This window comes from Saccopteryx bilineata, chromosome X (assembly GCF_036850765.1).
Source record: "Saccopteryx bilineata isolate mSacBil1 chromosome X, mSacBil1_pri_phased_curated, whole genome shotgun sequence".
NCBI lineage: Eukaryota > Metazoa > Chordata > Mammalia > Chiroptera > Emballonuridae > Saccopteryx > Saccopteryx bilineata.
Window position 1 is genome coordinate 98,843,280 of NC_089502.1, and position 15,767 is coordinate 98,859,046.

Consider the following 15,767-nt stretch of genomic DNA (forward strand, 5'->3'; position numbering starts at 1 on the left):
AGCAAAGTTTGCCCAGGCGCTGAGGATGGCACTGTGGCCTCTGCCTCAGGCGCTAGAACGGCTCTGACTGCAGCAGAGCGACGCTCCAAAATGGGCAGAGCATCCCCCCTGGTGGGCATGCCGGGTAGATCCTGGGCGCATGCGGGAGTCTGTCTAACTGCCTCCCCATTTCCAACTTCAGAAAAAAAAAAGAAAAAGAAAAAAAGAAATGGCACATTAGCAAGCAATAGGGGTTGAGGGTGAAAAGAAGGCCACATGACTCAAAAAGGCATTCAGGCTTTTTAATGTCTGGAGAGGGAGGAAGAAGTCAATGGTGAGACTCCTCTGGGATATTCTGGAGGCCTTGTAGTTCTCTAAGCCCCTGAAAAAGAAGATAGAAGAGACTGAACAGAGACTAAGTCCAGGCCCTGCCCCAGGCTTGCTCTGACCTTCCCTCCCTCAGAGCCACCTGGCTCCAGCTTGGCTCCAATTTAGAGAGACAGATGGGCCTTCCAGTCTCTGGCTCTCTCCCTTCCACAGGTCACCACCCCAAATGCATTTGGCGACAGAGTCTGGGAGTGGGGAGAGCAGCTCTCACCTCTAGCAACATGTGGATATGGGCCTTGATATTCATGGAGTCCTTGGTGAGGCTGTCGCTGAGCCTGGAGAAAATAAACCAGAAAAGGTGAAGGGGGCCCCATGACAATGAGGGCATGGCTTCCTCATCACTTCAGGAACTATCTATGTCCTGGGTGATTTCCACACGACAGGTGGTAGGACATCCCACTATCTGACCTGCTCCTGTGCAGAGATGCCCGGCCACCATCTGGACTGCACTAATTCAAAGACGTTTACTGAATCCCCACTCTATACCAGGTGGTTTTAGGTACTGGGGAGACAGCAGAAAGACAAACAAAAACCGCAGCCTCGTGAAGCTCAAATTCTCATTGAGAGCAACAAATGATGAAATAAAATATATGGAGTATGTCAGAGGGCTCTAAGTAGGGTGAAAAAATTTAGATGATAAGAGGATAAGGAGTACAGGAGTGGGGACTGCAATTTTAAGTAGAGTGTTTAGTGATAACTTCACTCAGAAGCATTTGAGTAAAGACTTAAAATGAAGAAGTGAATCATCTGGATATATGGAAGATCAGTGTTTCAGACACCAGGGGCAGCAAATGCAAAGGCACTGAGGTGGGGATGTACCTGCCATGTCTGAGGCACAGCAGAGAGGCCAGTGTGGCTGGAGAAGAATAAGCAAAGGTAGATTGTAGAAGGTGTGGTCAGAGAGGTAAGCAGTGGAGACAGATCATGTAAAACCTACAAGGTCAAGGTAAGAACACTGGCTTTTACTGTAAGTGGGACAAGAGCTAGGTTGTGATCACAGCAGGGATGTGAACTGACTAGGACCCTGGTCGGCAAACCATGGCTCACGAGCCACATATGGCTCTTTGGCCCCTTGAGTGTGGCTCTTCCACAAAATACCACGTGCGGGTGCTGCCTCGATAAGGAATGTATCTACCTATATAGTTGAAGTTTTAAAAATTTGGCTCTCAAAAGAAATGTCAATCGTTGTACTGTTGATATTTGGCTCTGCTGACTAATGAGTTTGCCGACCTCTGGACTAGGGTTTTAGAGGATCCATCTGGCTGCTGTTGGGGAATTGATAGGGGATAAGGAGAGTTGGTATGGAAGCAGTAAGTCCAGTAAGGAAGCTACTACAGTAAAACAGGTGAGAGACAGAGACTTAGACCACAGCAGCAGCAGCTGAGGTGATGAGAAATCATTGGATTTGGGATATATTCTGAAGGTCGAGTCAACAGGACTTACCAAAGGGCTGGATGTCAGGTGTAAGAGAGGACTCAGAAAGGCATAATCAACTAGGAAGCTGGAATTCCCTGAAGCCACTCTGGCCCTGGAATGTTGAATTACATAAACCAGTAGATTCCTTATATAAGCCAACTGGGATCAGTGTCACCCAAAAGAATCCTTTATTGAAATAAAGGGTCAAGGGAGGCTTTTCTGAAGAATGATGAACGAGTAAGAGTTAAACAGTAGGAAGGTCTTTTCCACAAAAAGGCCAAGAGATAGGAAAGAGCTTTCTGAGGAGCAGTCAGGCCAGAGTATTAGAAAGTTAAGTGAATGATGGAAGAAAATTGGTATAAGGTCCAAGAAGTAGGAAGGGGCTAGGTCATGCAGGATATTGATATTGTGATAAGGATTGTGGAATTTATTGTGGTAAGCTCTCTGTAAATGTAGGAGTCAGTTTTAGGGAAACTAAATACTGTAAGAAAGGAGAAGACAACAACATAGGATGATAAATTAGAAAGAAAGAGTACAAACCTATTCTGACCTGTGGTGGCGCAGTGGATAAAGGGTAGACCTGGAACACTGAGGTTGCCGGTTCAAAACCCTGGGCTTGCCTGGTCAAGGCACATACAGGAAACAACTACTTACTACAAACCTATTTATATACCAATATCTCCCAAATTTATATATATTTTCAGTTCAGACCTCTCTCCTGAACTCCAACCTTGGGAGTTTTAACTACATCAAAAGCTCAACTTCACTGTTTAACAAGCATCTCACACTCAACAGATCCTAAACTGAACTCCTGATATTTGCCTCCAAATACGTTCCTTCCCCATCTTCTCCATCGCAGATAACAGCACTTCATCCTTCCAGTTGTTCAGCCAGAAACCTGGACTCCTCCTTCTCTCATACCCCACATCCAATTAAGCATTCTATTTAAAACTGCAATAGTAATTTTGCTTATTTGCATTCCTTGCTGTTCTCTGTAGCACTGTCAACGTGTAACACACTACATCATTTACATGCTTTTGGTATGTCTCCCCTGACTAGAATATGAACTGCGTAAGATTTGGCAGAGATTTGGTTTGCTTTATTCCCCACTGTATCCCCAGGAACCAAAACAGTGTGCGGCACATAGTAAGCACCCAAAGTATGTTGAAACAATAAGGGAATGAACTAGTCCACTTAAAGGAACCTGAAGTCCACAAAAGACGGTTGAATCTATGCACAAGAAATAAGTAGAGGATGACGTTGTTGCCAGAAAGCAAGAATGCTTTCAAGAATATCTAGGGTAGTGATCGAAGAATGGAGGAATGAACTTGATCAGCTTGATCCCTTGATCAGGGACAATTTGGACATCAAAGAACAAAACAAAATTACTTAATGGTACAAGCTTAGTCTATGAAAGGCTATCAGTTCAACATTTAAAAAGGAGAAAAATATAAAAGTCACCAAATGCTAGTTGTAACACAAAAGGGATACATTTAATTTATTGCTACTGCTTTAATAGGTAAGGCAGTGTTAACAATCGTATGGTTATTCTGTTCCTTCTACAATGACATGTCCGTTTATAGGTGTGAATGTGTACTTCTCTGTGCAATCAGGAAAGCATACACAAAGAGACTTGATCCTCCCACTCCCCAAACAAAGAAATATACTAAGAACAGGAAGGACCAATAGGCCATTTTAGCTACATAAAATGACCTGAAATAAAGTTTAAAGTTTGCCATGACCATTTTAAAGGGGAGAGTGAGCTACACAGACTTAAATCCTCATCTTCTAGACTCCTGCTTCTAGGGAGTCCTACTAATTATACTTAAGTAATAAGAGATTGAACTACATTTCTCATCACACTAACTGACCATGCCAATATATCAAAAAGACCAGACAAAGGGGCAGGCGTGACAACTTAAATACCTCATTTTAGGGAAAGACATCAAGTCTCATAAAATTAAAATATATTTGAAAGGCCCATGAATCCTGTGATATAATAAGGAGAGCTTTGTTATAAAAAATAGTCTTGCCGCCTGACCTGTGGTGGCGCAGTGGATAAAGCATTGACCTGGAAATGCTGAGGTCGCCGGTTCGAAAACCTGGGCTTGCCTGGTCAAGGCATATATGGGAGTTGATGCTTCCAGCTCCTTCCCCCTTCTCTCTCTCTGTTTCTCTCTCTCCCTCTCTCTCTCCTCTCTAAAAATGAATAAATAAAAAAATTTATAAAAAAAAAAAAAAAAAAAAAAAAAAAAAGTCTTGCCTGACCTGTGGTGGCACAGTGGATAAAGCGTCGACCTGGAAATGCTGAGGTCGCCAGTTTGAAACCCTGGGCTTGCCTGGTCAAGGCACATATGGGCAGGGGTCCCCAAACTTTTTACACAGGGGGCCAGTTCACTGTCCCTCAGACTGTTGGAGGGCCGTACTATAAAAAAAACTATGAACAAATCCCTATTCACACTGCACATATCTTATTTTAAAGTAAAAAAACAAAACGGGAACAAATACAATATTTAAAATAAAGAACAAATAAATTTAAATCAACAAACTGACCAGTATTTCAATGGGAACTATGCTCCTCTCACTGACCACCAATGAAAGAGGTGCCCCTTCCAGAATTGCAGCGGGGGCTGGATAAATGGCCTCAGGGGGCCGCATGCGGCCCGTGGGCCGTAGTTTGGGGACCCCTGCATATGGGAGTTGATGCTTCCAGCTCCTCCCCCCCTTCTCTCTCTCTCTGTCTCTCCCCTCTCCTCTCTAAAAAAATGAATAAAAAAATAGTCTTGGTCTAAATGACTACCAGTTCAGAATTCATTGGCCTGTGAAAGTAGGCCCCTCAACCAAACTATTCACTGACTGGTCTGCTCACTAAGATTTAGAAATCTCAGCAGGTCTGAGGCTCTTTTCATCCACTAACACTGAAACCCTGGAAAAGTCTGAAAAGAGAAGTACTGAAAACCTAAGGGAGGCAACTTTGGAAGAAATGAATATAGAAATAAAGATAAATATAACCCAGAAGGAATTTTAGATGAGTGGTATTCACTTCAGTGAGGTGCTGTTAGTCTAAGAATATTGCCCAGCGTCCCCTCACCACTCCCACCTGAGCCACGCTCGCCTCTCCTGGCTTCTCTAACGTGGTAGGTACACAGGTCCCCTTGCCAGGCATGCTCTTCCCCAGATAGCCCTGTCTTGTCCACTCAGCCAAGTGGCTCAAATGTCACTTCCTCTGGGAGGCCTTCCCTGGTTACATTTCAAACCTCTCATCTAAACTCCCATTTTTCCTTCCCTGCACAAAACCTTAAAAGCAACCAGAGCCTATACTTTCTTCCCACATTACCTCCCCATCACCACCAACAGAGATCTGTTCAATCCTTACTTCAACCTGTTTCCAGCATACACTTTTAAATTCATTCAACAAACACGGAGCGCCTACTATATATGCTATGTACTATTCTAGTTACTTGGGGTATAGACAAAATATCTGCCTTTGTAAACTTTATATCCCAATGGGAGAAGGCAATGAACATTAGAAAGAAGCAAGCTGCACATTAGGAAGGAGGTCATAAGTACTAGGGAAAAAAGAAAAAAATAGAACAAGGGAAGGGAATCAGGAGTGCCAGGGGTTGTCTATGTTTTAAAGTTAGGTCACAGAAGACCTCGGTGAGGTTGACATGAAAGCTAGACTTACCCTGAGTGAGGAGAAAGGAGCCATGCAGGTACCCGGGGAGGGAGTACTGCAGGCAGAGAACAGCCACTGCAATCACCCTAAGGTGGGGTCATTCTTTTTAAAAAAATTTTTTATTTATTTTAGTGAGGAGAGAGAGAGAGAAAGAAGGTAGGGAGGAGCAGGAAGCATCAACTCCCATATGTGCCTTGACCAGGTAAGCCTGGGGTTTTGAACCAGCGACCTCAGCATTCCAGGTCGACGCTTTATCCACTGCGCCACCACAGGTCAGGCAAGGTGGGATCATTCTGAGGTGCTTAAAGAAGCCTGTGAAGGTCAGTGTGGTGAGAACACTGAACGAGCAAAAGGAAAAAATTAGCAGGTGGTGAAGTCAGAGGTAACTTGTTTTATTGTTAGTGACTTATAGGCTGAGACCCCATGGATCTGGTCAAAATTATGGTTATGTGTAACAATCTAGTTCTTCTAGAATGTAAGCCTTCAAGAAGGCCATGTCTTGTTCACAGCTGCCTCCCCAGCATCAAGCAGAGTCTGGCATACAGCAGAAGCCCAATAAAATGTTGGTGTGAATGAAAAATACAAATATCAGCCTCACCAGGTGGTTGCCCAGTGGTTAGAACATCGACCTGGGATGCTCAGGATCCAGATTCGAAACTCTTAGGTCATTGGCTTGAGTGCAGGCTCATCTGGCTTGAACATGAGCTCACCAGCTTGAGCACAGGATCATGGACATGACCCCATGGTTGTTGACTTGAGGCCCAGGGTCACTGACTTGAGTCCAGGGTAGCTGGCTTGAGCAGGGGGTCACTGGCTCAGTTGAAGCACCCCCCCCACAACCCATCAAGGCACATATGAGAAAGAAATCAATGAACAACTAGTGTTGCAACTACAAGTTGATGCTTCTCATTTCTCCCCTTCCTGTCTGTCTTTCCCTTTCTCTCTCTCTCTCTCTCTCCTTTGCTAAAAAAAAATTAAAAAAATACAAAGACCATCACTGAGTGCTTAATATGTACTTCACCTGGGGCTGAGATTTGCATACTCACTTTCCTCAGCCCCATCCCTGAGGAGAAAGAGAGATGGATCCCTAAGTATCCCAGGAACTCATAGAGAAACAGAGAGGAGTGTTGAAAATGGTGGTGTTTTTACACACTATCCTCATGGAATAGACTTACTCTGTGAGGAGACTGCTCTTACGATCAATAAACTTGAGGGCTTCTGCCAGTGTCAACTCCAGGAAAAAACCATATCCAAGTGCCACGTAGATCCGTGAAGTGTCTGGGCTAGGAAGACAGTGGTTAGAGGAAGTGGGGCAAGTTCTTATCCCTGTTTAAAATACCATAAGTTTATTTAAGATTTTTTTTTACTCCCCTCCCCTGCTTTCCCTAAGTTGAAGCTCAGGAAGGCAGGAACTCTGTCCTACTTCATTCACTGTCACATCTCCAGCACCTAGCACAGTGGCTGGTACATAGAAAACACTCAAAAAGATATTTGTTGAATGAAGGAAGGGGAAAGTTGAACGCTGTGGACTTGGAGGGGTGCATAGACACTCACACCACTGTGTCAACGAAGAAGTTACAGCCCAAATCCACCTGCATACATAACTCTGAGTGCTTAGCTTCCTGTGGGGCCAGGGAAAAAGAAGTAGGGGTTAGTGGTCAACTTTTAGGTCAGGTGACAGGTTTTGGTTTGGGGTATCTCCTCCCATGCACCCCCCCCCACACACACACAGAAGACACCCAGTCCTGGCATCTTTACCTGCAGATGCTCAATGACATTTCTCAATTGAAGGTATTTGGACAGCTGCTCATATACCTTGTCACGGTGGTCCAGTACCTTTCTGATAGGACATGATAAGACAAGAGTAAAATGACAACCAACAGGAAGCCGTCCTTCTTGGAATACCTCATAGCATGACTCTGAGACCCCCAAAGTCACTGTGCCCGAAAGAGGGGTTTTAAGGCAGAAGTTAAGATTTGAACTCGGTCAGACTGCTGGGGTTTGAATCCAGGCTCTTACTAATAGCTATGTGACTTTGGTAAGTATATATAACCTTTTTGGGATTCAATTTCCCCATTTATAAAATAGAATGACAAGTATAACCTCATGGAGTCATTAGCCGAATTAAACGAATGTTTATTATACAGTACTTAGAATAGTACCTGCCACACAGTAAACCCCATATATGTTAGCATCATAATTATTCGTATACTACTCCCAATGCCTCCCTCCAATTAGAATATCCTATTCCCATCCTAGAAAAAAGCTCCAACCAAGACACAGAAAGTCGAGGCGTGGTACAGTGTGTTCACACGGACAGCTAAATAGCCAAAACAGGTTTCGTTCCTGAGAACTCCAGCCTGGAAACTCTAGTTCTTAACCTTCCAAGGCTACGCAGGCGCCGACACACCTTTACGTATTAGACGCCACGACTATTAAGTTGCACCCCGACCTTCGGCCCTCCTTTTCTCTGTAATGGTCCGTAAGGCCGGGATCCGAACGCCTTACTCACCAATCAGAAAGCTAGACCCTGACTCCTACCGCCCCGCTCACCACGTGACACGTTCCTTACGCCCCTCCTCCCGCGCTGTCACTCACTGCAGGTCTCGCTGCAGCACGTCAGAGATGAAGGCCTCATAGCGCAGCACTTTCTCCCCGGTGGCATCCAGCGCTCGCCGTTTAGGGGGCGTCGCCATGATGAGCTCCTGAGGAATGGGAAAGGAGAAGACTACGTTGACCACTCAGCGTGGCCTCATGCACAGTACATCTGCACCCTCTACACGTTGCGAGTCGGCATGTCCGGCTGACGATTGGGGAGGGAGGGGACCCACCTTCTTCCCCTTCCAACTCGAGGACGCCGCCACCCAGGGATACCCAAACCCAGCCCTCACCTTAGAGCCACCGGCAATAAGGACGATGGGGGCGATCACGGCTTCCGGGTGGCGCGGCTGAATGACGCACGACGAGGGCGCGGGCCAACCAAATAGCCAGGTGGGGAGGGGCGGTCCTGAGCGAAAGAAAATGGCAGAAGTGGGAAAGAGGTGTTTGGGGGCTTTACGGAATCCCAGGAAATTAAGGAAGACTGCAGAGTTGGAACAGGGACTCTGCGGGCAGCTTCTGTGGACCTTCGCGTGGCTGGTGTGGGTGGGATTTCATGGGATTTGGTGGTTTCTAGGGCAGGCGGGACTCTTAGGTGGAGGTAGAGTAAAAAATATTTAGTATTTAAAAGCCAGAGCCTTGGAAGCAGGATGGCAAGATTTGATTATGATTTTGGTCTGTACAAGGGGTAGTGTATCCCTGTACAAGGGGTAGTACTATCGCCCTGGATTTTTTTTTTTTTATACACATTAAATTTGACTTTGACTCTAGGTGATAGGAATGAATGAATGTGAGCATTTAAAAAGTTTTAAACGGAGACAAATTTTCGACAATTCTTGATAATTCCAGCTCTATGCCTCATAGTGCATAACTGGGGTTCAAGCAGAAATTGACAACGCACTATCTTTAATCACCTCATTCAATAGGAGTGTAAATGGAGGGTCGCTGAAGTCCTCCTGTCTGTCTAAAATCGGCTATCCTGTAGTTAGTCATAGTTTCTATGTTTTTTTTAAATGTGTAAGCTTTTCATTAATTTTTTTGTTTGCGTTCAAGTTACTGAATGAATTTATTCCCCATGTTAGATTTTCAAGTAGTAGCATATAACCCAGCAAGTCTAGATCCGAGCCCTGAGGAGAATCAAGACTCAGGAATTCCCCAAATGCTATTACCGCCTGTAGGGACTAGTGTCTCCACCCATACCGGGGAACTCTTCCCAGATAATGTGTTTCATGTGTAAAAGTTATTTTCTCCTAAAATGTTCAAAATCTAAGCAAGTCAGGATTTTCTTTGCCTTTAGAACAAAATGTAAAGGAAACATTAACATTAAAAAATATTTTCTTGGTAAATCTTTTATGTTACATATAGTTAAAATTAAATTTAGTGTGATTGAAACAGGCACTGGGTAGTTAGATAAATTAATCTGTATTATTTTCCTGTGAAAAAGGGTGTTACATTTGTTACCTTTAACAGGGAGTACAGAGTTCTCATGAGCTAGAGATGGGTCTGTGTAAGTCTATTAACTTGCATTTCACAAAAACATTTTTTTAGTTTTTGAAACCATGTCACTTTATTTTTACATTGTAAACCTACAGAAACGTTGTCAGTGAGCACCCATACAACTTCACTTAGACTCATCAGTTGTTAATATTTGACATTTGCTATCTTTCCAGACCACAGGATAACTGTTGAAATGGCTCATAGCAATCCATCTTTTGGATGGCCTTGGTTTTTTTTTAACTGAATTTATTGAGGTGATATTGGTTCACAAAACCATACAAGTTTCAAGTGTACAACTCAATGAAACATCATCTGCACACTGCATCATGCACCCAATGCCCAAAGCAAAGTCTCTTTTCTGTCCCCATTAATCCCCCCTTTGCCCACCTCCACATACCCCACCTCCTTTTCCACTATCACCACAATGTCTGTGTCTGTGTTTTATGTATGTATATATGTATTATATATCATATATGTAAATATAAATATACAAAAATATATAATATATAAATGTTATACATATGTTATAGATATATAGTGCTTTTAAAAATGCCTTCACCTTCTCTCATCCAATCTCCCAACCTCCTTCCCTCTGACAGCTGTCAGTCTGTTCCATGTATCTATGTCTCTGTTTCTATTTTGATCATCAGTTTAATTCATTAGATTACACATAAAAGTGAGGTCATATGGTATTTGTCTTACTCTGACTGGCTTATTTCACTTAGCATAATAACCTCCAGGTCCATCCCTGCTGTCCCAAAAAGTAAAATTTCCTTCCTTTTTACAGTGGAATAGTATTCCATTGTGTATATGTACCACACTTTATTATCCACTCATCTACTGAGGGGCACTTGAGCTGTTTCCAGATCTTGACTATTGGAAATAATGCCACAATGAACATAGGGGTGTGTATATTCTTTCAAATTAGTGTTTTGGGTTTCTTTGGATATATTTCCAGAAGTGGGACAGCTGGGTCAAAGGCAGTTACATTTTCAGTTTTTTTGAGGAAACTCCATACTGTTTTCCACCATGGCTGCACCAGTCTGCATTCCCACCGATAGTGCACGAGGGTTCTCTTTTCCCTACTTCCTTGCCAGCACTTGTTACTTGTTGATTTATTGATGATAGCCATTCTGAGAGGTGTGAGGTGATATATTATTGTGGATTTAATTTGCATCTCTGATGATTACTGACACTGCTCATTTTTTCATATACGTATTGGCCATCTATATGTCCTTTGTGGAGAAGTGTCTATTCAGGTCCTTTGCTCATTTCTTTTTTAAAAAATTTTTTATTAATTTTAATGGTGTGACATCAATAAATCAGGGTACATATATTCAAAGAAAACATGTCCCGGTTATGTTGTCATTCAATTATGTTGCATACACATCACCCAAAGTCAGATTGTCCTCGGTCACCTTCTATCTAGTTTTCTTTGTGCCCCTCCCCCTCCCCTTCCCCTCTACCTCCATCCCTCACACCCCACCCCCATAACCACCACACTCTTGTCCATGTCTCTTAGTCTCGTTTTTATGTCCCACCAATGTATAGAATCATGCAGTTCTTGGTTTTTTCTGCTTTACTTATTTCACTCCGTAAAATGTTTTCAAGATCCCACCATTTTGTTGTAAATGATCTGATGCCATCATTTCTTATGGCTGAGTAGTATACCATAGTGTATATGTGCCACATCTTCTTTATCCAGTCTTCTATTTTTTTTACATTGATTAAAGCCTTTAAGCAAACTCTTGGCCAATACAACAACAATCCATAAAAGAGTAGTGTCCTTAACATGTTCACCAAGTACAAGTTGGCACCAACACCGTTCCAAATCCCTGCAAATGAAACCCAACCAAAGTACAGTTTGTTAGGAGCTTTCACAAGGAGCAGGAGTCCAGGAAAAGTCCACATCCAGGAAAAGTCTGCATGGCACTGGAATTGTTATCACAATTCTATACTTTGCAGCCCACGTCCAAGTCCCAATGACCACTGCTTCTAGCTGGTAATGATTCAGGTAGACTGGAAAAGCCATCTGCAGCGTGTGTGGATATGGAGCTTCTGTTCTCCTCTGCCTGGAGAGATTAGACCAGGGTGCGTTTCCCTGGAGCTCTGCAACTGTGGTGTGGTAAAGAGAACCTTGGGATACACTAAGCTGGGTGGCAAAGATAAATTCATAATAGAAGTTGGCAAAACAGGGAAAGAGAGCTCTAAATTAGGAGTAGGACCAAGCCTGAAATATGAGTGAGGCATTGAGGTAGGAGGAATAAAGGAAACACTATATATTAAACAAAGCAGGCCTTGGCTGTTTGGCTCAGTGGTAGAGCATCGGCCTGGCATGCAGGAGTCCTGGGTTCGATTCCTGGCCAGAGTACACAAGAGAAGTGCCCATCTGCTTCTCCACCCCTCCCCCTCTCCTTCCTGTCTCTCTCTTTTCCTCCCGCAGCCGAGGCTCCATTGGAGCAAAGATGGCCCGGGTGCTGAGGATGGCTCTGTGGCCTCTGCCTCAGGCGCTAGAATGACTCTGGATGCAACAGAGCGACGCCCCAGAGGGGCAGAGCATCGCCCCCTGGTGGGCATGACGGGTGGATCCCGATCGGGCGCATGCGGGAGTCTGTCTGACTGCCTCCCCGTTTCCAGCTTCGGAAAAATGCAAAATAAATAAATAAATAAATAAAAAATTTAAAAAACAGCAGAAAATAGGACTATCAACACCCACAACAGAAATCTTTGAGGGAAGAATAAAAAACCTAACTATTCAGGCAAGACATAGTTAAGTGGCCCTTGTGCAAATGAGATCAGTTTGCCTGCTTCTTAGAATAAATACCCTAGGCTCGTCCACAGTGTCGTAGATGGGGTCAGTGGCCCTGGGCACTTTCAGCCTTCAGTGGAAAACCCCAGCATTCTGGGCCAGATTAGGTCATAGGTGGCTGGAGCAGGGCTAGAAGAGACTGAACCCTCCCTTAGAGGTGCGAGGGGGAAGCCTACCTTCCAGTGTCCCTTTTTCCTCACAGCAAAGGCTTGTAAGCCTGGCAGGTTTTAGCTCAATGACCTTCCTTTTCACTATTGAAGCAGGACCCATATGAAATCCTATGTGGCCCCTTTGGGGCATTGGAGCCTTTAAGGGTGTATCCTAAAAGCTGATAGTTCACCTGATCTCTATTGGGCTTTTCCTGCCTCTTGGTGCCTTAAAAACCCTGCTCAGAAGATCTCGCTGAGGGGTTTAAAGATCTCCATTTGCCTATATAAACCTTTTCTGTATATCTGGAGCTATTTGGAAAAAGACAAAACAGTGTTATTAGCTGGATCAAATAAAAGAAGGTAGAAGTTTGCAGGAGAAAAAGATTTGACATCTGTTCATCAACATTCAAAAGAAATTTAAAAATTTTTTAAGTAAAAAGCATGATATGGTAGACCCATAGGAGTTCCAGGATATGACTCCTTCTTTTAAATTTTTTTAAATTGACCTTAAAAATATTTGCTGGGTACACTTTAATAATACCTTGACTTTAAAGATTGTAAGAAATACCCAGAATTCCAAAGGTTTGACAAAATACAGTAAATGCTTTTGCTACATACGCAGGAGCATTGTCCGTTTTAACCAGTTTAGGAAATCCAATAATAGAAAAATGCATACAGACAATGAGCTATAACATGCTTAGCAGCCTCTCCTGTTCTGGCAGAGGTTACTATAAATCCAGAGTAAGTATCCACTGTAACGTGGACATAGGACTGTTTGCCAAATGAAGGTTTATGAGTAACATCCATTTGCCAAAGTTGTCCTGGTAGGAGTCCTTGAGGGATAACTCCAAATGAAGGGACAGATTGTAGTATAGGACACCTTGGACAGGATTTACCAATCTGCCATGCTGCTTCCCGAAAAAGTTGAAACTGTTTACACAGGGCTGCAGCGTTCTGGTGATGAATAGTATGAGACTAAATTGCTCAATCTGTCATGGTTGCTCCAAATAATTTTCTTTTGGGTAGCTTGATCAACCAGGACATTCCCTTGTGCTAAAGCTCCAGAGAGCATGGAGTGAGCTCAAGTATGGCCTATAAAACATGGAGCTCTATGTTGACATAGAAGTCTTTGAAGAAGGAGGAACTGCTGAAATAGTTCATCAGCAGTTGTCCCTAAGACAGCAGTCTTTATACTGGAAACAACCATAAGGTAATATTTACTGTCTGTATATAGATTAAAGGAGGAATATGGCAAATGCTGAAAAGCCATGATAATGGCATATAATTCTAGTCTTTGAGCTGATTTTAAGTTGACTGTTTCAGTATAAAGTTGACCATTGATTTGCAAAAGCGATTTGCCATTTAGTGGAAGTTTCTCAGAGCCATTGTTGTTGATCCTTTGAAAAAGGAACAACAATAATTTTTAGGCCCAAAACCTATAAGCTGTAAGGGTCGGCTATGGCTCTTGATAATCAAGGAGGTGACAAGATCAAAATATGGAAGTGTATTCCATGGACTATTAGATGGTTCAATGTGCCCAAGCTGTAGCTGCTCTTGTAGCAATTGAGCAGCTGACCTAAGTTTCTCCTGAGAAAGGGGCCATTGGTCTACCCATACCGGATTATCTGATTTCCAAGTAATTGGGTCTGCATAATGCATTATTGGGGGTAGCAGGAGCTCAAGGCCCCTATGCTAAATTTTGATATCCTAATCCACACCTTCAGGTATTGGGAGCCACTTCTATGGGGGTGAGAATTCCTTGCTGTTCTTTCCCTAGTCCCTTAGTGGGCAAAAATCCCCGATCAAGCATCTGAGTAGTGACTAAACCCTTAGGACTGACAAGCAATGCTCCCGTATTTTTCAAAACATCTCTACCCCACAAATTAACTGGCCATTCAGGGAGCACATAAGGCTTAAAAAATCCAGAATGACCTTCTTAATCTTCCCAATGTAAAAAACTAGAACTTTGCTGAGGGGATTTACTCTGCCTTATACCTTGTAATTCTCTGTCTGCTGCATGAGTGGGCCAGGAAGGAGGCCAATGTAGCTTAGCAATAACAGATACATCAGGTCCAGTATCTAAAAGTCCTTTAAATTTATGCCCTTGTATTGTTAGTTCCATTTCAGGGCATTCCTGACCTATTTTTTTAAATCCAATTGGCAGAATCAGAAGAGCCAAATCACCAATTTGCTTGGGGCCCCTTTTGCAGGATGTGGCCTGAAGAGCAGAATTAGCATTCTTATACTATTCTTCTAACTGCCTGAATTAGCTGTGAGACAAATTCTTTTTTTTTAAATTAATTTTGATGGGGTGACATTGATAAATTAGGGTACATATGTTCAGAGAAAACATCTCTAGGTTATTTTGACATTTGATTATGCTGCATTCCCATCACCCAAAGTCCAATTGTCTTCTGTAAACTTCTAACTGGTTTTCTTTGTCCCCCTCCTCTCCCCCAACCCCCTCCCCACCCGTCCATCCCACCCTGTAACCTTCACACTCTTGTCCATGTCTCTGAATCTCATTTTTCTGTCCCACCTATGTATGGAATCATATAGTTCTTAGTTTTTTCTGATTTAATTATTTCGCTCAGTATAATGTTATCAAGGTCCATCCATGTTGTTGTAAATGATCCGATGTCATTGTTTCTTATGGCTGAGTAGTATTCCATAGTATATATGTACCAAAACTTTTTAATCCACTCGTCCTCTGACGGATACTTGGGATGTTTCCAGATCTTCGCTATTGTGAACAATGCTGTCATGACCATGGGGGTGCATTTCATCTTTTCAAACAGTGCTATGGTGTTCTTGGGGTATATTCCTAATAGTGGTATAGCTGGGTCAAAAGGCAGTTTGAGTTTTAATTTCTTGAGGAATCTCCATACTGTTTTCCACAGTGGCTGCACCAGTCTGCATTCCCACCAGCAGTGCAGGAGGGTTCTCTTTTCTCCACATCCTTGCCAGGACTTATTTCTTGTTGTTTTGTTGATGAGCGCCATTCTGACTGGTATAAGGTGATATCTCATTGTGGTTTTAATTTGCATTTCTCTAATGATTAATGATGTTGAGCATTTTTTCATATGCCTAGTGGCCATCTGTATGTCCTCTTTGGAGAAGTGTCTATTCATTTCTTTCGCCCATTTGTTGATTGGGTTGTTTGTCTTCCTGGTATTAAGTTTGACAAGTTCTTTATAAATTTTGGTTATTAACCCCTTATCAGACGCACTGTCAAATATATTCTCCCATTGTG

The 15,767-nt window shown here is 43.1% G+C and overlaps 2 protein-coding genes across 3 annotated transcripts in view; one reads left to right on the top strand and one right to left on the bottom strand.

Moving 5' to 3' along the window:
- Window positions 1-266: 266 nt before the first annotated feature.
- On the bottom strand, window positions 267-8,418 carry UXT (ubiquitously expressed prefoldin like chaperone). Of its 2 annotated transcripts, none has more exons than XM_066249187.1 (7): window positions 8,293-8,418; window positions 8,060-8,166; window positions 7,220-7,301; window positions 7,016-7,083; window positions 6,637-6,744; window positions 578-641; window positions 267-361 (listed from the first exon to the last, which is right to left on the bottom strand). In XM_066249187.1, exons 2-7 carry the CDS (start codon window positions 8,155-8,157, stop codon window positions 308-310), a joined length of 474 nt encoding a protein of 157 aa, XP_066105284.1. In that variant the 5' UTR covers window positions 8,158-8,166; window positions 8,293-8,418; the 3' UTR covers window positions 267-307. The 2 variants fall into 2 exon arrangements, with proteins under 2 accessions (XP_066105284.1, XP_066105283.1); XM_066249186.1 differs by having other exon boundaries at window positions 8,353-8,404.
- The window catches only part of LOC136317747 (CXXC-type zinc finger protein 1-like), a 102,451-nt gene continuing 95,097 nt past the window's right edge, over window positions 8,414-15,767 (top strand). The window contains 1 exon segment of the mRNA XM_066250501.1: window positions 8,414-8,601. Within this exon segment, the coding sequence (XP_066106598.1) occupies window positions 8,414-8,601 (188 nt within the window).